At 45.8% G+C, this 19,131-nt stretch overlaps 1 protein-coding gene across 3 annotated transcripts in view; it reads right to left on the bottom strand.

The window, feature by feature from the left end:
- GPM6B (glycoprotein M6B) overlaps nucleotides 1–19,131 on the bottom strand; it is a 43,712-nt gene that overhangs the window by 10,337 nt on the left and 14,244 nt on the right. For all 3 annotated transcript variants that reach the window (XM_033109289.1, XM_033109297.1, XM_033109306.1), the window contains 2 exons: nucleotides 6,082–6,268; nucleotides 4,115–4,271 (listed from right to left, as the gene is read on the bottom strand). In XM_033109289.1, the coding sequence (XP_032965180.1) occupies nucleotides 4,115–4,271; nucleotides 6,082–6,268 (344 nt within the window). The remainder of the gene's footprint in view (nucleotides 1–4,114; nucleotides 4,272–6,081; nucleotides 6,269–19,131) is intronic.

Here is a 19,131-nt window from a genome sequence, read left to right as displayed (position 1 = left end):
AGATTCCAGCAGTTTCACAGACCCTTTCTCCCCAATGCCTATGGAAGGGCTACTCCAGACTAGGGTTTCTTTTTCTTACCCTTCAAAAGAAAACTTTACTTTCTTTCTAGTAACACCACAAAGACTTGAAAAAGCGCTGGTGGTTCGTTGCTTGGTGAGCCTTCCCCAACCGTGGCGGTCAGGGCTCCTAAGGGCAGCCAGTGTGCAGTGGACGGAGCCCATGGGGGTATTCGTGTTCTGCGCCCCCCCCCCCCCCCCCCCCCCCCCCCCCCCCCCGTTCAGAGTCATGCCCTCAGCTCCCAGGCGGAGGCTGCCCAAAAAGCATGAGCCAGAGCAAGGCCTGCTGGTGGGCAGAGCTCACTGTCCTCCTTGCCTCATACAACTTCCTGTCGTTAGCATGTTGCTCCATCCTCCACCAGCCCTCCCCGTCACCTAACACGCTCCAAAGCGAGTCCATTCAGGAATCCCCTAGAACGTATCAAAACCACAGCGTGCGAGGCACAGGTGCTCAGTGAGCACATGGAAGAAGACAGTCCAGGTCCCTCGGCACAACTGGCTTTGCAAGTTTTTAGAACAGATCTTTTCTCAAGTGAAATTTAACTAATACAACAGATCAGAGTGGGCTGTGTGTGTTGGCGGGGGGAGGGGGGTTATTCCAGCTTGGTGTGTGGTACAGCAGATCCCGAGCACACCCATGCCCACAGGGTTCTCCCTCCTCTGGCTCTGGGTGAAGCACCCCCTGCCTCCAGCACAATCTCCCCTTACTCTCTACCATCCTCCAGATGTTCAAAGACAAACTGAGGCACACTCAAGCTTTTCAAGAAATTTGAAAGTATATTTGGGCATACATCCATTCGACTGGGGTAGCCCCAAATGGAAAGTGGTTAGGGGTGCTCCAGCAACACAAGCCAGGGCTTTGCCTCCACAAACTGGTGTGAGCTTGTTCCTGCCGCCACTCTGTCATCTCTGGCCCGGAGTGTTCCCAGAAACCCCAGCCCAAGTCTCTCTGTGACGCTCTAGGCAACTCCACTGGGACATTGGTCCACAGGTGCATCAAGCCCCACGGGCACAACACTCAGTGCGATCTCCATCCTGTCTCCCTATGCCTTCCCCGCCTGCCGGCAACCTCTGCATCACGCGGCACGCACGCCAGAGACTGCACGCTCATTCCCTCCTCGTGCTCGCTCCCACATGCCAATCATCGGGCCCACCTGGCCTACAGTCCTTGATTCTGTCCCCTATCCTCACTCCACACCTGGAGCCTAGTTCAGCCCTCCCCTTTCCCCCACCATGAGCCTTGCCATCACCTCTTGCTGACCTCTCCTCCCTCCCTCCAATCCCTGCAGCACAGCACTCAGAGGTCTCCCTCTCTTGTGTGCATGACTGCATCACTCCCTGTTTGTCTTCTGATTTGATTCCTAGCCAAGCACTTAAGGCCTTTCCTGATCTGGTCCCTGACCTCCTTCCAAGCAGTGTCACTTCTATCCTTTGCTCCACCCTTCCCTTCATCTGGGACACACCACTGGCTGCCTGGAACAACCCCTCTTTTCTGGGCCTCTCTGCCCTGCTCTTCATGCTGCTTCCTCTTCCCTGATCAGGTGTGGGGCAATTTCCTCCACTCCCGCCTACCACAAAGCCCTCCCTAATTAATTCTGCACACAGAGGCAGTGCGACTCTCCCTATGCCCCACTGCCATTTGCACACAGCTCTATTGCAGTTCCCAGGCTATTAGCTAAGAAACTTAGCAGGAACTAAGAGCCAGACAGAGAAGCAGGGGCAGCACATTTCAGCAGTTTCCCTAGGATCCAAGGGTCCCTCCAGGGACGAGCAGCTGTCAGTGACACGTCCACTCAGGGAAGGATTGCGCTGACCTTAAGAAACTTAATGTGCACTGTGTCACAGCCCCTTCATGCCCAGGCTCCCATCTAGTCACAAAGAAGTATGCCACGATATGCGTGCCTACATCCCTTCTTCACCAGAGCAGAAAACGCAGTCCGTGCCTAGTGCTCCAGGGGGCCCGCGGCCCTGCAGAGAGGACCTATATTTTCCTCAGGAAAGGGCCAGTGCCTTCGTCAGCCAGCCTGGGCTTTCTTCCTCAGTGGTAGCATTTCTCTCTCGACTCCCAAACTGTTTTCTTTACACCTGACCTCTGTCTCAGACCAATATAGCTGCTTGGGAGCTACTTTGACATGAATATGCCATTATAAACTCAAACTCAACTTGCCTAAGATCAAACTCCATAAATGCCTCTTCCCTCCTAGCCTCGCAAGCCGCCTCTGAGATTCCCGAGATTCTCTCTGTGATGCGAGACAGAAACCCTGTCTTTTTTTTTTTTTTTTTAAAGATTTTATTGGGGAAGGGGAACAGGACTTTATTGGGGAACAGTGTGTACTTCCAGGATTCTTTTCCAAGTCAAGTTGTTGTCCTTTCAATCTTAGTTGTGGAGGGTGCAGCTCAGCTCCAGGTCCAGTTGCCGTTGCTAGTTGCAGGGGGCACAGCCCACCATCCCTTGCGGGAGTCGAACCGGCAACCTTGTGGTTGAGAGGACGCACTTCAACCAACTGAACCATCTGGGAGCTCAGCGGCAGCTCAGCTCAAGGTGCCGTGTTCAATCTTAGTTGCAGGAAAACCCTGTCTTTTAATGAGCTCTTTTAAAGCTTTGTCCTCTAGACCAGAGGTCAGCATACGTTGTCTGCAAAGGGCCAGATGGGGATCAGTTTAGATTCTGTGGGCCACTTATAGTCTCTGTCACGACTACTCAGCTCCACTGTCCCAGCATGAAAGCAGCCATGGACAATATGTCAACGCTTGATGTGGCTGGGTGCCAATAGAACTATTTATGGTCATCAAAACGAATTTCGGGGCCGGCCTGGTGGAGGCGGTTGGAGCTCCATGCTCCTAACTCCGAAGGCTGCCGGTTTGATTCCCACATGGGCTAGTGGGCTCTCAGCCACAGGGTTTCCGGTTCAATTCCTAGAGTCCTGCAAGGGACGGTGGGCCGCGCCCCCTGCAGCTAAGATTGAACACGGCACTTTGAGCTGAGCTGCCGCTGAGCTCCTGGATGGCTCAGTTCGTTGGAGCGCGTCCTCTCAACCACAAGGTTGCCAGTCGACTCCTGCAAGGGATGGTGGGCTGTGCCCTCTGCAACTAGCAACGGCAACCTGACCTGGGGCTGAGCTGCGCCCTGCACAACTAAGACTGAAAGGACAACAAGTTGAAGCTGAACGGCACCCTCCACAACTAAGAGTGAAAGGACAGCAACTTGACTTGGAACTGTTCCCCTTTCCCCACACCAAAAAAACACCAAATTTCGTATAATTTTCACAAGTCATTGTATTCATTTGTTTTTACACCCCCCCCCCCCAATTTGAAGATATAAAGCCATTCTTAGCTCATGGGCTGTACAAAGACAGATGGCAGGCCGGCTTTGGGCCAAGGGTTGGAGTTTGCTAACTCCTCTCTTTAGACTATAAGTTTCTTGAGGACAGGAGCCTGTGTTTTAATCTTTGCATTCCTAGTGACTAGCAAAGTCCTCAGCTAGGTGCTTACTAGAAAAAGTGCTTGGTAAATACTTCCAGAGGGATTATGACAATCACAGCACATGTAAGTCGTTATGGCCACAATCCGTATTCACGGACAAGGGAAGGGAAGCACTGAGATAACGTGAAAATGGTCTCCTTTCATAGTGGGAACTTTCTATTTGAAAATCTTCAATACCCTTATTACCTATACGTTGATAAGGGAAATGTTTGACTAAATACTACCAGCCATAGATTTTAATTTACTATCAATAATATGTTGAAGGTATTTTCATATTCCTAATTCTAAATTGGTAAGAACACTACAGGCATGCCTCAGTTTTATTGCACTTCACAGATGTTGTGGTTTTGACTAATTGAAGGCAAGACCCACCACCAGCAAAAAAATTCCGACTTGCTTTATTGTGAGTATCATATTGTGGTTGTCTAACCCGAACTTACAATATCTCGGAGGTCTGCCTGTGTTTGTGTCATGGACTCTCGATCCACTCTCAGTTAGCTCATAGCTCTTACCAACTACGAAGAAGTCCATAGAGGTGTGGTTGTACATCGGACAAGCCGAAGTTCGCACTCACCATTCCACTGATGCATCGGCCACAGGCGGTGGTTTTAAATTCCCCGTGCAGCTCTTTCACTGCGCTCGTGGTGTAAAAGCCTTCTGCCAACAGAATGATCCCATACAGGAAGAAAAAGGACGCAATTCCATAGATGACATACTGCATCAGCTGGATTCTGTGAAAAGGAAGAAGACGGCCTGAAAAGTTAAATCCACTGCACGGTAAATAGACATTTTCAGCCTCCGCAGGGAGGACATGAGGCTGATGTGCCTGTGATGTTGCTGATGTCAGGGGGCTCCCGGGGCATTCCGACAGGCATGTCTGCCCACCCCATCGCCACCTGCGCCTTTCTTCCAAGGTGGGCACACTGTGGAGGTGGACAGCGTTCTCAGACAAGGGAAACGTTTCCTTTCAGGGGTAAGGGCTCAGTTGTCATCTTTTAATACTTACCTAGTCCGGTGACGTGAGGGTTAGAATCCTCATTTTGCACATAAGTAAATAGGGCATTGAGGAGGTAAGTCACTCGTCCAAGGACACAGTGAGGGGAAGAGCCAGCATCTGAACTCTGGTCCAGTGGACAGACAACATGTTCCTTCCGCCATATCAAATATCTCCCAACCACGCCTAGTGCTTAATGTTGTTCACACTCAGGGGTTCTTTAGGAGTAACTCGGGCAGATGTTTTTTGCATTGACGTTCTCACTACACAAGTAATAATATGTCAAGTATGTGTAAGATAGAGAATGTAAATTCACAGCTCATTTTGTCCTATGCAAGCTCATAGGGCCCCAGATGCCCGTTCCTCCACCTTTGGCTGCCCATTGGAACCACCTGGGCAGCTTTAGAAAATACTGGTACCTGGGTGCGATCCCCAGAGGTTATGACCTAACTGGTCTGGGGGGAAGCATGGACATAGGGAATTTTTAAAGATTCCTGGAAGTTTGAGAGCCACTTATGAAGCCGCTAATAATTAAATCCACACACCTTTCCCAGGTCGTCATGGTAAATATTTCTTGGTCTTCTTTGTATTAGGCGGGTGCAAAAGTAATTGCGGTTTTTGCACTTATTTTTAACCTTTTAAAGCACAATTACTTTTGCACCAACTTAATACATAGTCATACTCAGTGAGTCCCTCGTCCTGCTTGATCGTCCTTATACCCTCCCCCTCCCCTGCTTATTTCTTTGGATGTCATTCATGAACATATTGAAAAATAAAAGAATAAAATTCCCTACGGACTCTTCCAACGTGATTCCATTATTGTTCCATAAAAATTCATGCCTTTCTCAGTCTGGTAGAGAAGTTTCTTATATTCACAAGACACCTAAACACCATGCGACTTTGGGAGTCAAAGGAAAGAAAGAACATCGAAGACAATGGGAAAGGGGAAAATACATGAAAAAAATAAATGGTTGCTGAGCTGGCACAGTTATGGGAATGTACAGGTGGGAGTTGTTGTGACTCCATTGAGAATATTTCTAGAATGGGAAGGCAGATTTCAGGCTCAACCCCCAAAACTTCTGCACTGGAAGAAGCCTCGGGGTTTATTGTTCTGCCTGAAGAATTAACGTCCAAGTCCTGCTCCTGTAGGCTTAGGGTTCCTGTCATTCCCGGGATGGTCATTTCCTGTGAGAACACTGGAGGGCGCCCGTTACTTGGAAACCATAACTCGGGTATGATGATTGGTGGCATCAGCCTTGCCCCAGCCCTCCATGTCCACGGCTGCAGTTTGCGGAGTGTCCTATGTGTGCACCTGGCCATTCCCAGGTGAGATCCCATCGCAGGTCCCAAACACCCTGGGGGCCACATACCCACTGCATTCTTGGCCCTTTCTTTTTCCTTTTCTCATGGACCTTTTGCTTTCAGCACACAGTGAGCTTTAATGACAAGCATCGGCTTTCTGCCAGGAGAGCACACTGTAGACTTTTTGGAAACATCATGGGGTGGTTGCATTTTAAATCCGTTTGTGAAGGGAAGCAGGTACTTACACGTCGCTCAGCGAGGCGTGGTCACTGGTGTTGGTAGAGAAGTGTTGCTCAAGAATCGCCACGGTGCCCGCGAGAGCCACGTGCCCACAACCACAGAACAAGGCGACTCCGGAGAAGCAGAGGATGGTGGCCACCAGAGACGCATAGGGGACTCCTCCCAGACACTTGATGCAACATTCGAAGCAGCCTGGACCCAAGGGAGACAAAATGCAGCTGTTACGGGCAAGATGCCTCTGGTCTTCATGAGACCACACATTAGCAGACAATGCTGTCACATCTTTCCTCTCACGCTCTATGTTCACAGCTCAACATAACAAGGGCCGGTGGGGTAGCTGTCATCGTCTCACATTCTGTGCGTGAGCACCTTGCGGCTCCAAGAGAGAACCTAGCTTAATTTGCTTGGGGTGAGTGGCAGAGCTGTCAGACAAATAGTTATGCAGTCACAATTCTAGAGCTTCCCGACTGAACCGGGGCGGGTGGGGGGACAATCACTCCACTAACAGTCAAATGACAGGACAGCAGTGAAGCCACAGTTCTATGAAGAAAAGCGACCATCAAATTCCCCCCAACCTCATCCTTCTGGGGTTTCAAGTACCTCCATTTCTGTAGCAGCCGGTGGCTTTGCCCGAGCCTTTACCTCCAGGGCAACCAGAAGAGTCAAATACAGTAATTATACTGTTGCTGCTGCATTCAGAAAAATATCAACATGATCATTTTGGTAAGGTGATGGGTATTTTGGTCCCTAGAAGTACAAAGTCACTAAGATCCACTCAAGTGGGTCCACTCAAGCTTCTCTCATGTCAATATCAGAAATTACCTCAACTTTGTAATAAAAATGTCCCCCAGCCCCGGCAGCACAAGCAGTTTATTCATAGTCCTCCTCCCCGGCTTCCATCTGCACCCTTCCCCCGACACACACGTTCAGAGTAAGAACCCAGAAGTGGTGGGTGACATTTAAGTACTTGAAGAAGGAAAAGGAACAGAAGGAAAAAAAAAGTGAAAAGAAAAAAAAGAAAATGAGCATCCATGAAGTGAAATGAAGAAGAGAGAGCCACAATTCACTCTTCATCTTGAGAAGAATAAGACTTTTATGCATTTTTAAAATAAACTTTTCCTTGAGGTGTCCAGGGAGAGCTCCCCGAGGGGCAGAGCCAGGCGCTGATTTCAATTCGGAGACATTCATGTTTCAATAGAGCAGGGCTGGCCTCGGGGTGACGTCACTACCTCCCTGACCTCCCATCCCTGTTTATAGTCTCTAGACCCTTAAGTAAATGGCTTGTCAGGGAAATCGAACTCTGCATGCATTATGAGGCCTAGGAGCAATCAAGAGCAGTTCATTACTCCAAGGCAAGCACATTAAACCAGCTACATTTCTTTTCCCTAAACGGTCTTTACAGTAGATGGGGAATGACTACCCTGCATAAAACACTGGAGATGGGCTTTTTCCATTTTGATGAACATCCCATTCTAAACTAGCAGTTGCTTAAAGCTACCACAAGAGGTGACTACAAATTCACATTACCAGATTTCTCTTCAATTCATAGGAAAATAAAAAATGTCAGGGCTTCATAAGAAAGCGTGCTTCCTTTTATTTCAGAAGATGACGAGCTGTTTTCATGAAGACCAATCTCCCGGCAATGGATTTATAAAACGACATAAAATGGAACCAGTGCACAATACAGTTCAAGTTCACGAGCAAGTCAGTACCTTAAAGACCTTCGCACACTTGAGATTTGTGAACAAGGATGATGGAGTTCAATTTTTTTTTTGTCACATGACCTTTGGGGGGCTGAGGTGAGGGGAGAGGAGTGCAAATAGAAGTCCAAATTCTTTCCAGGCTCCCAAACTAAGGGAAACTAAAATCCCCAGCTTGGATTATGTCCCATTATATAGAAACAAACAGACCTGTGTGCGCCGTACCATTCACAACCTCCCCCATTCTCGGTCTCTATGGTGATGTAAGGAACAAGATGAGTGGTTGCTTCCTTGGCTTACGAAATTATATCTGGTCATTATTGGATAGAGATGTGTGGCCTTGAGATTGCGCTGTCCAATATGGTAGCCACTAGCTCATGTGGCTATTTAAATTCTTTAACATTAAATAAAAGAAAAATTTCAGTCCCTCAGTTGGACCAGCTACATTTCACATGTTCAGTAGCCACATGTGCTAGCGGCTACCATACTGGTCAGCACAGATATAGAACATTCTATTATCACAGAACACTGCTTTGGAAGATATAGTTTGACCTGCCACATATTTGATTTTCTGTAGCATGAGCTGGGTCCTAACTGAATTTTACTTCATATTTCATTAATTGAGTACTTTTTGAAAACCTTCTGGGTGCTAAGCACTGTGCTTGGTAATAGGGTTACAACTAAGAAATCAAGCCTCTTCTTTACCTTCAAGGAGATAAGTCTAATGCTTCAGGCAGACACATGAAATAATTATTACAGTACAGCATGATATAGACTGCTGAAGAACCAGTGGATAGTGGGTGGGGAATGGGGAGAGCAGAGGACAGGAGGGAGTATAATTCCTACTGGAGAGGGGTAGGGGTTTCTACAGAAAGATCTAGTATGCAGAATACATAAGCAACTGGTAAGGTGACACTGACATATAATCTGATAAAATGCTCATTCATTTCTGAATGTTTTTGTATGTGTGTGTATATATATTTAAATAAACCCACATCCTTTCTCGTCATTTGGAGTTAGGTTTGGCGTTACAGCATAGCACACTCGCCCTTTAACTATATAACTCATCCTTCCAAATCCACAGTTACTGCTTCAAAACTCTTTCATCCAAAGGGTTATAGCATTCTGCTTCTTTCAAAGGAAATATCACAGCCGCTCCCTGACTCAAAAAGACAAGTGGGGTTAGAAGAATGCTGCTCTTCAGTCTCAAATTCACCACTGGATCAAGGCTACAGTTTCCCTCCAATTTATCTCTCTCAAGGACTCCGTATGCCCCATGCTGTGGGTTTGGTTTTATAACAGCAGGGAAAACCAGGGACTCAAGAATTTGGGGGATCACTTCAATGAGTCATAGTCTCTCAGCAGATGCCAATGCTCTTATGTTTTCAGCAGATGGTTTTATTTGCGGCTATAGGAACTCTGGCTCCTGTAGAACAGAAGTCAACATGTTGGTTGGTTAGCGTTGTTCCACACGCACAGATAAAGTTCTTACAGCTCCTGCCGGCCAACGTGAGTAGAAGCTTGTGGAACACAACATGGGAAAAATGTATAGGAAATGATACAGCTAGATGCATAGCTTATTCTAGTTTGGTTGACCAGTTATCTACAGGGCTAAAATTGTATGTGCAGTGGATTTCCAACCATCTATAAATGGATCACTCCCCATTGTACCTTCTATGTCAGTCTAGAAGCTATCTCTATGCACAGTGTGTAAGGTATCTTTGAACACTGGGTAGTTTGGTTGTATGCCACATGCTTATCTCAGAGAAACCCAAACTGCTGCAAAAAGAAAAACCTAAATGTGTTTTCTAAATATGGATATCAATGCTGTTAATGTCCTTACATTAACAGCATTTCTGACTTGAAAAACACGGCGATACCGTGATGATGGTGTGTGTTCAGGCTGGCCTCCTAGGCGTGCACCCTGTGCAGTCTTGTGGGGGTTCTGAGCTTGGTTTAATGCTCTGTTACGGCCATCTTGAAATTCTTAATCTTTGAACAAGGGTGTCTGAATTTTCATTTTGCACTGGGCCTGCAAATTACGGAGCCATTTCTGGGTGTATTTATGTGGGAGGAGGCAAGAGGGTGTTCTTTTTTTTTTTTAACTTTATATGTCACAGTAGCATTCTGTTTCATTTCACAGTGGGACATAGAAATAGCCTAGAAAGACAGACATCGCCTTGCCTACCATATCATCCTGAATACAGCAACCATCAAACTCTATATAAAGGGACTAATTAATGACTGCCCTTCACGCCGAAAGGGAGCAGCCATTATCCAATATGGTACCCATCACAGAGTCAACGGCTCAGTTCTTCTAAACCAGGGCTCAGCCTATATTTTTGTAAATAAATTTTATTGGAACACAACTTACATTCACTCATTTATAAATTGTCTGTGGCTTTTTTTCCCCCTACAATGGCAGAGGTAGCTGTGACAGAAAGCATAAGGCTTACAAAGCCTGAAATAGTTACTATGTATAGAAAACGTTTTCAGACTCATATCCTGAAGCACTGATATTCAGAGTGTGACACCAGGACCAGCAGCATCAGCATCATCTATGAACATACTGAAAATACAAATTCTTGGGGCCCACCCAGAACGACTGAAAGAGAAACTCAGGAAGAGGGTGGACCAAGTAATCTGTGCTTTAACAAGCCTTTCAGGCAATTCTCACATAGGCTCAAATTTAAGAACCACTGCACTAAAGAATCATGCAAGCTCTTTACTGTGTCAGTTCCACCTACTTACTTTTATTACCATCCAAATTCCACTATAATAAAAATCGAACTCCACAAAATGATTCCTGGCTTCCGGCCAAGATGGAGTAATAGGGACCTAATTTATTCTCCTGACTGAAACAATTAAAAACTGAATAATACATATGAAACAATGGTCTTCAAGATATTAGACATCAGGCTGTGAAGAACTATCCATGGCTAATGAGTCAGTTATTAAAATACTCAACAGAACCAAAGAACTAATGTTAGATTACCTGTAATTTATTTCAAAGAAGCAGTTAGCACAGATTCATCCGAAGGCGCAGCTCAGCCCTCATTCACACAAGAGAAACTCTTCCCATAACCTTGCTGTTATCAACAGCTTGGGTATTGGGGTCTCTTAAAGGTCTCGTTTAATTGAAGCTGTCACTTAAGCAGAGTAACAGATATGGGTGAGGATGACAGCACTGGGAGGGAGGGAGCAGCTGTCCATTCACTCATTCCATTTCATTCAATTAGTGAACATTCAATGTTCACCAAGTGTCTTCGATGTCCCAAGCACTGGGATGGGTGCTGGGGACTAAATGGTGAGCTAAGATAGGCGTGGTCTAGACTCTAATGCAGTTTATAGTCTATGGGGGAAACAGACGTTAACCAAATGGTAAGCTCAGAAGTGCTAGGAGAGCAAACAATGGGGACTTACTTAGGCTCCTGGGGGTGGCCCAGAATGGCTTGCAGATAGTAAATATATAATAATTAGGTAAAGGGAAAGATGGATGGGTTGGGGAGGGTGCTTCAGGAACAGAAGGAACAAAAGCTGCATGGTGGCAAAAAGCAAGGCACTTTCCTGGGCATGAGAGAAGCCAGAACATAGTACACACTGAGGGTGGGGCAAAGCAGGTCGGAAGGCTCAACCAGAGGCAGAGCACTCAGGGTTTCTAGGCCATGTTAAGGATCCTCACAATCATGGGAAGCCATTGAGCGTTTTTAACCACAGGGAACACACTAGGCTTGTAAGAGGTCACTGGGGCTGATGTGACGGGAACAAAGCGGAAGTGGACGTGAGTAGAAACCCAATGGAGTGGTTCAGACAAAAGATGACAGGAGCTTGGACTGAGGCAAAGGTGGTAGAAGTGGAAGAAACTGATGACGGGTCTGAGAGATGATTAAGATGTCAAATGGGCACAACCTGGCGTGGATTGGATCATGGGGTTGGGGATGGATTGGTGAGTAACGAGGATAACTCCTAAATGTCTGGCTTGTATAGCCGGATGGGAGTTGTGTTGTTTCCTAAGCTAAGGTTGACCAGAGGAGGGCTAGGCTTTGAAGACAAAGATGTTGAGTTCCATTTTAGACATGTTAAATTTGAGGTGGTTGGATGTCATCTTAAGGGAGGATTTCTGGTAGGCGATTGGATATGTGGGTCTGTAGCTCAGAAGAGCGAAAGATGCATGCTGTCCACTTCTACTGAATAGCAATGAAAACTTCCAGAGGTCAAGAAAAGATATGAGTGGACCATGTATCCGTTGGAAGTGCTTTAGACCCTTTGCTTTGCTAAGTGTAGTCCCTGCGTCAGCAGCATCGGCTTCAGCAGGGAGCTTGGGAGACATGCAGCATCTCAGACTGCACCCCAGATGGGGCTGAATGAAAATCTGCATTCTCACAAGACCCCCAGCTGATTTGTGTGCACAGGAAAATTTGAGAAGCCCATTTCTAGTCAACAGTCCCATCTTCCCAGTCTCAGGAGGGGTGTCCTGAACCCATGTGAAGTGCCTGTTTTGTGTTCAACCGTGTTTGGTGTTTTCCCCTTAAGAGGTGGCCCGCTGGGCTTGGCCATAACTGGAGCCACTTGCAAATCAAATGGCAAGTTCCAGGGGCTGCAACGCAGAAAACAAAATGTTCCAAGTCGTTCAGCTGTCTTGAAAAGAGTGAAACTAGAGGGCTTTTTCTGAGCCAAGCAAGTCTTGTTAACCTCACAATTTTTGACAAAGATGCTTTAGTACCACACCACAGACAGGGTCTGGGAAAACAGATTTATTCCCCACCCCACCCCGCCATGGGGCTGAGTGTGCCTATACAGACAAAGGAACTGTATCTGTGATTCAGGCTGTCCCCAGTGTGAGAAGTCACAGGCAAGGCTGATGTTTCTAAGTAGAGAGGAGGTGCCAAGCATCACCAGAGCACCACACTGTTACAAGTTGATGTTAGCGAAGGAAGATCAATGCTTTTCTTGGATACTCCCATAAATCCACACTCAAGTTTTCCCAAGCTTCAAACCAGCAAGGACAGCATTGGTTAACATGAACCAGAGACGGCAAAGAAAGCATTTTTTTGATGACTGTGATCTACTCAAGTAAAAGAGAAAAAAAAATCAATACCACTTTTACCAGCACGTTTTACTAGTAATTCTCAATACCTCTCACTAACCCCCCAAAACCTCTAAGTTAATAATGTCTTAAGCCTTCACTTAGCTGGTCTCTGTGGCTAAAGAGAATTTTGAGTTTTAGGTTTTGATTCACACAAAAACTCCAGTGTGCATTATTAGCCTAAGACAGTTTAAATAAAAACCACATAGTAGGGAGAAAAAATACACATCAATGCCTCTAACCCTCAATGGCCAGTTTGTCTCCAGCATCTCTAGAACCTTTTGTGCAGAACAACAGAATAAAACACGTTTTGTCCTTGGGCTTGTGGACGGCCGTTGCCATGGCTGTGAGTTCATAACGGCCCAGTGATTTGCCCCAAGTTGTCTGTGATCCTGGCTGCAGATTTAATGCTGGCTCAGAAGGAGGGCCAGGGGAACAAGGGCTCAGATTCTTCCCCAGGGAATCTCTCTCTCTCTCTCTCTCTCTCTCTCTCTCTCTGTCTCTCTCACACACACACACACACACACCACGCTCTATACAAGGCCTTCCTTGCTACTTTACTGACTCCTAATGAGCCACAAGATTAAAAAGAAAAGGAGAATAACTAAGGTTTGCAACTTTGAAACAACCAGCATCAGGAAAATGGAGGCAGAGAGAATCCTATTTAAAAGACACAAAAGTGAATGTCAGCCAGCAGAGACCTCCCTGATTCTAAGATGGCCCAAGTAATGGCTCCCAATAGGGGGTGACTGTACCCCCAGACATTCTGCAATGTCTGGAGATATTTTTGGTCATCACAAGTGGGGGAGGGGGTGCTACTGGCTCTAGTGGGTCAAGGCCAGGGGTGCTGCTCAACACCCGACAGTGGATAGTACAGGACAGCCCCTCCCCTACCCACCTCCCCACAGCAAAGAATGATGGGATACGAAATGTCACTAATGCCAAGGGTGAAGAAACCCGCTCTAAGGTTACAATGTACAATCCTGGTCTAAGACACCCGGTGTCACTACCAAAGTCTACAATTAAAACAAAGAGCTTAAAATAAACTTTAAAGAAAATACTATAGAGCAGAAGTTCTCAAGTTTTATTGCACGTCAGAATTATCTGGAGAGCATTTGAAAGCCCTGATGACCAGACTACACCCTAGACCAATGAAGTCAGAATTTCTGGGGATGGGACTCAGGAATTAGAGGCTTTGCTATTTTAAAAACAAAGTCCCCAGGTGATTTCAATGAGCACCCAGGTTGGAGAACAAGTATTACAGAGCAGGGTCAGCAAACTGTGGCCGATGGGCCACACCCAGCTCTCCACATGGCCAAGAATGCTTTTTATGTTTCTAAATAATTAAAAAAAAAAAAACTCAAAGAAGAATATTTCATGACACATGAAAAGTATATGCAGTTCAAATTTCTGTGACCATAAATAAAGTTTTATTGTAACACAACCACACTCATTTGTTTACTGTGTTTGGCTATTTTCAAGCTACAAAGGCAGTTGACTGGTTGCCACAGATATTTACCATCTGGCCCTTTACAGGAGAAGTTTGTAGATCTCTGTTAAAGAGCAGGGCCTCTCAGACTTTAATGTGCAGTTAAGTCTCCTGGGGAATCTTGTGAAAATGCATATTCTTATTTAGGCAGGTGTGGGGAGAGGACCTGGCAGTCTTACCTGCCAGCTGGAGATTTCATTCTGGGAGCCCACCGGCCCCACACTGGGTCACAATGGCAGAAAACAGGGTTCTCCAAGGAGGAGGGTCTGTGCAGCCCTGGGAGACTCTTTCAGGAGGTCTGCGAGGCCCGCACTCTTTTATAATAGCACTAAGATGTTATTGAATTCACTGTGTTGCCATGTACACAGTAAAAGTGCTGGTGGCTTAGCACGAATCGGGCAGTGGCAGCAAAGTGTACTGAGCAGCAGTGCATTCTTTACCACCAGCACTCACAGGAACAAGATAAAATCAAAATGGGCAGTTTCACTTAAAGATGTCCTGGCTGCAGGAAAAATGATAAATTTTAGTATTCAAATTTTATTAAATTTGAAAATTCTGTGTGATGAAATGGGAAGGATGCAGAAAGCACTTCTGCTGGGTACCAAAGTACAATGGTTGTCTGGAGGCAAAGTTCTTCTGGGACTGAGTTATGATCTGAACTAGCACCTTTTCTGTGTGTGTTCGCAACACCATTTTTTTTTTCTTGAAAAAATGGCTGACAAGCTACAGTTATTGAAACGTGGGTATCTGGCAGAAATGTTCACAAAAATGATCCAAGTGAACTTGTCATGTCAAAGAAAACAACTGATAGTATCTGTTGCCAATCAATTTTGGAAAACTTGCACCTGCTATAGTGAAAGTGCCAACTTCTCAATACTTGAAAAGCTTCTTGATGAAATTGGTGGTAATATGAACAAATGTGACTTTTTTGATCTGGTGCAATGAAATGTGTCAATATTTGAAAGATCTGCACAACTCAGAGAACCAATATTTTTCAAATGACCAATGGGTGACGTTACAAAATCGCTCTTGCATGCAGAGCCAAGATAGAGCAACAGATTTGAATGGAGCACAGTACACAAAGGTTATTGATATGGTTTCAGATGCTACATAACAAATAATTGTTAAGAAAGCACCACTTGTTGAATTTTATTATCAAGAAGAGTCCTACAAATATATGAAAAGGCCATTGAAATACGCCAACTACATATCTATGAGACCCTGAGTTTCCTTCATATACTTCAACCCAACTAGACGCCCCCAGATGCTTTTGAATGAAGGTAGAGGCACACGCACGAATCCAGCTGTCTAATATGAAGCCAGATATTAGAGATGAACAGAAGCGTACAACGGTACTATTGTCCTTACTGAAGTTCTGTTTTGGAAAATAGCTATTTTCCCTAAATATTACTTATGTTAACATGTAATGGGTTTCTTATTTTCAATAAATAATGTTTATTATTTAAGAATACATTTCTCAGTGATAATTTCTAACAAGAAAATATTTATAGCTATAACCCACACGAGCAAAAGCTTTTTGGGGTCTTCAATTACTCTTAAGAGAGTAAAGGGACCTAAGCCTGAAAGTCTGTGAACCGCTGGTATAACGCATGAAGAGGCGGAAAGGGGCTCCTGTTAAAGAGCTAAGTGAGGCCTCACTTAAATTACCCACAGGTGGCTCCTCAGTTCTCCCTCCACCTTCTTAGAGGAGTTAGTGTCAAAGTTCAGCTATATAATGCTAAGAATGCTCAAACTATTTGTAATAATATTGGGGGAGTCAGTTCTCAGCAGATCCTTTTAAAAAGCTTTCCTGAGATCTATTAAGTAGATTAAAATTTTACATTAGCTTCTGACATGTTCACTATGGCGTGAGCAGTAGACGATAAGCAATTATATAAAAGTAAAGATACGTTCACATGGTGAGAATAAAAAAGTTTGGGAAACAGACACTTGTTAGTCTCTTCTTTTGCCTTTGTGGGAACTGGCTTTGGTTTCCCTAGGACCATGTGATGTGCTCTTAGCCTAGTGAAGTGGGGGAGCAAAGAATCAGGGAAACCGATGGTGAGTAGGAGAAGCGAGCTCTAAGTTCGGATGACACAGATTTTAAGAGCATGGAGATCTGCAGGGTGTTCAAGAAATATGAGAACTAGCTGCATTATTAAGCTTTGGCAGCACTCAACCTCCTTGACCATCTGGGTGACAGTGTCTATGCTTTCCTGCATTTCACTGAATTCAATGAGTTGTGGAACTGCTGCTATATGGAAGGCACTGTACATGGGGTGGCAGGGGTTTGCTGTGCCCTCCCGGCACTGACACCTAGGAGTGGGGTGGGGGACAGAAACACATAAGAAGTGATGAAAGTAGAATAAAGAGACTCAGGGACATGGGGAGCGAGGTGGGGACAGATCTCCTTGGTCCAGTACGAGGAGCTAAGGTAAGGGTGGGTGGTGGTAGCAGTGTAGACAGGCCTTGAAGAACAGAAGGAACTCATGGCTCGGACAGATGGAAAAGTGTGAGGGAAGGAGAGCAGGACCAACGTGGGGATGGCTCCAGGTGTGGCTGAGTGTATCAAGGGCACCAGCACAGTGTGAGAGGAGACGATGCCAAGGCAGGTGGGGCCCTCGTGTGGGAGGCCTCCAAGCCAGCCTGCAGCCTTGGGGGCTCTGTTCTGCAGTCAGGGAAGGTTTGTGAGCAGGCGACTGACATGATCCCAGGTATGCTTTTAAAGAGGTTCATTTGGCACTGGGGGTGTAGGTGGGGCTGGAGTGGGTGCAACATAAACTCTTCCACTGTAGGTGGTAGCAGAATGGGTCTTTTGAGATTTATTCAAAGTGCACCGGGTATGGTCAGTGGAGGCAGGAAGGATGAAAACCAGACAAAGCTTGGAGCTATTAAGCAGTCAACGTCACACAACATTTAATGGGAATGGCTTGGTGAGAAACAGTGAGAGAATTCATGTGAACAACTCTTCGTAAGGGTCACTCCAGAAAATGTAAAAGAATCTACAGAGACAGCAAGCAAATTAGTGGTCGCTTGGAGAGGGTAGGTGACAGGGAGGGCTTACAGAGGGATCCGGGGAAACTTTGGGATTCATGGACATGTCACCATCTTGCTTGGGCACATACATATGTCAAAACTTACCAAATAGGCCACTTTAAATACATATATGCAGTTTACGTGCGTCAATTATACCTCCAAAAGGTTAAAAAAAAAAAAAGACCTGCTTCTTGAGTTTGATTTTTACAAAAGACATGAGTAATTTTAAAAGGTTGCGAACCCCTTTTGGGAACTAACGATTGGCAGCAATGGCAGCAAAAGGCAGGAGCCATATCAACCTGGGTGGGGTGGGGGGACACATCCACAGGCTCCCCCTACTTGGTAACAGGCAAATGAAGGGGCTACTGTCATTAAGGAGAGAAGACGTGCTCTGTGAGGACAAAGGATGCATTTCCACTTTGAAACCATTTGTAGAGCTTGTGGTAGGCAGCGCTTCTAAGACACCCCCAGTGATCCCCACCTCCTGATATTCACACCCTTGTGCCAGTACCTCTCCCTGAGTGTGGGCTGGGCCTAGTGACTTGTTTCCTTGATTAGGTTTCAAAAGACTATGATTTCTGTGTTGCTAGCTTGCTAGTGCTCTCTCTCTCTCTCTCTCTCACACACACACACACACTCCTGCCCACTTACTTGCTCTCTCTGATGAAGCCAGCTGCCATGCCAGGAGGGCGCTATGGGAAAGCCCACGTAGCAAGTAATCAATAGAGGTCTTGGACCAACAGGTTGCGAGGAATGAGTCCTGCCCACAACCACAGGAGTGAGCTGGGAAGTGGATGATTCCTGGTTGGGCCTTCAGATGAGACCCAGAGACAGACAAGCTGAGCCCAGGCTCCCAAACTACAGAAACTGAGATAATATGTGTTGCTGTTTCCAGCCACTAAGTTTTATATTCATTTGTTATGCAACAATAGATAACTAATACCCCGGTATTAGCCTACAGCTCTACAACATAATTTTTGCATTTTTTTTAAATACACAAAGATGCAATGACAATATGAAAACATCAGGAGGAGTTTGCTTCAAATTCAACAGCACCGTCTGCTAAGGATGTGGTGATTTGGCTTTGGGCATCGTGATAGTAAATATGTACACAAGGTGCCTGTGAATTTCAAGTTTATGCTGTTCTTTAGAAAGGTATTTTGAACTGAAATAACATTTTGCAGAAGATGTGACAAGGAGGAGCTATTTCCTTAACCAAGGTTATGATCCTCTGTGTATACAGCAGTGGTGGTCAGGATTTCGTGCGCATCTGAATTGCCTGGGGAGCTTATTAAAACATACCAGTTCCTGGGGCCCATCCCACAGAGGGTGGGTGAGGCCTGGGCAGCTGAATGGTTAACCAGCATCCTTGGTGATTTTGATTCAGGGCATCAGAGGCCCACACTTTGAGAAATCACGTCATAAGGAAATGACCCCCGATATTACATTTAATAAAATATCAATGATCTTTTACATATCACAGAAAATAAAACTTGCAAAAATACACTGAATAGAACAATTCATGAAAACAGCTCCATGACATCCATTTGGCAGGACTTGAATTGGGAACACTCAGAGAAGGACCTGAAAGAGGCTGGGAAAGGGCAGGGGGGGTGAAGCTTCCAGAAAGAGCCACGGGACCCTCTGGAGAAGGGCTGAGATTTAATCTAAGGCCTGTGAACAATGGGACCCCATCCCCCCACCCCAGAGGATTCTGGAGAGAAGTAGGTGAGGGATCTTGGAT

The sequence above is a fragment of the Rhinolophus ferrumequinum genome, chromosome X (assembly GCF_004115265.2).
Source record: "Rhinolophus ferrumequinum isolate MPI-CBG mRhiFer1 chromosome X, mRhiFer1_v1.p, whole genome shotgun sequence".
NCBI classification, from domain to species: Eukaryota; Metazoa; Chordata; class Mammalia; order Chiroptera; family Rhinolophidae; genus Rhinolophus; species Rhinolophus ferrumequinum.
This window is presented reverse-complemented; position numbering and strand designations above follow the sequence as displayed.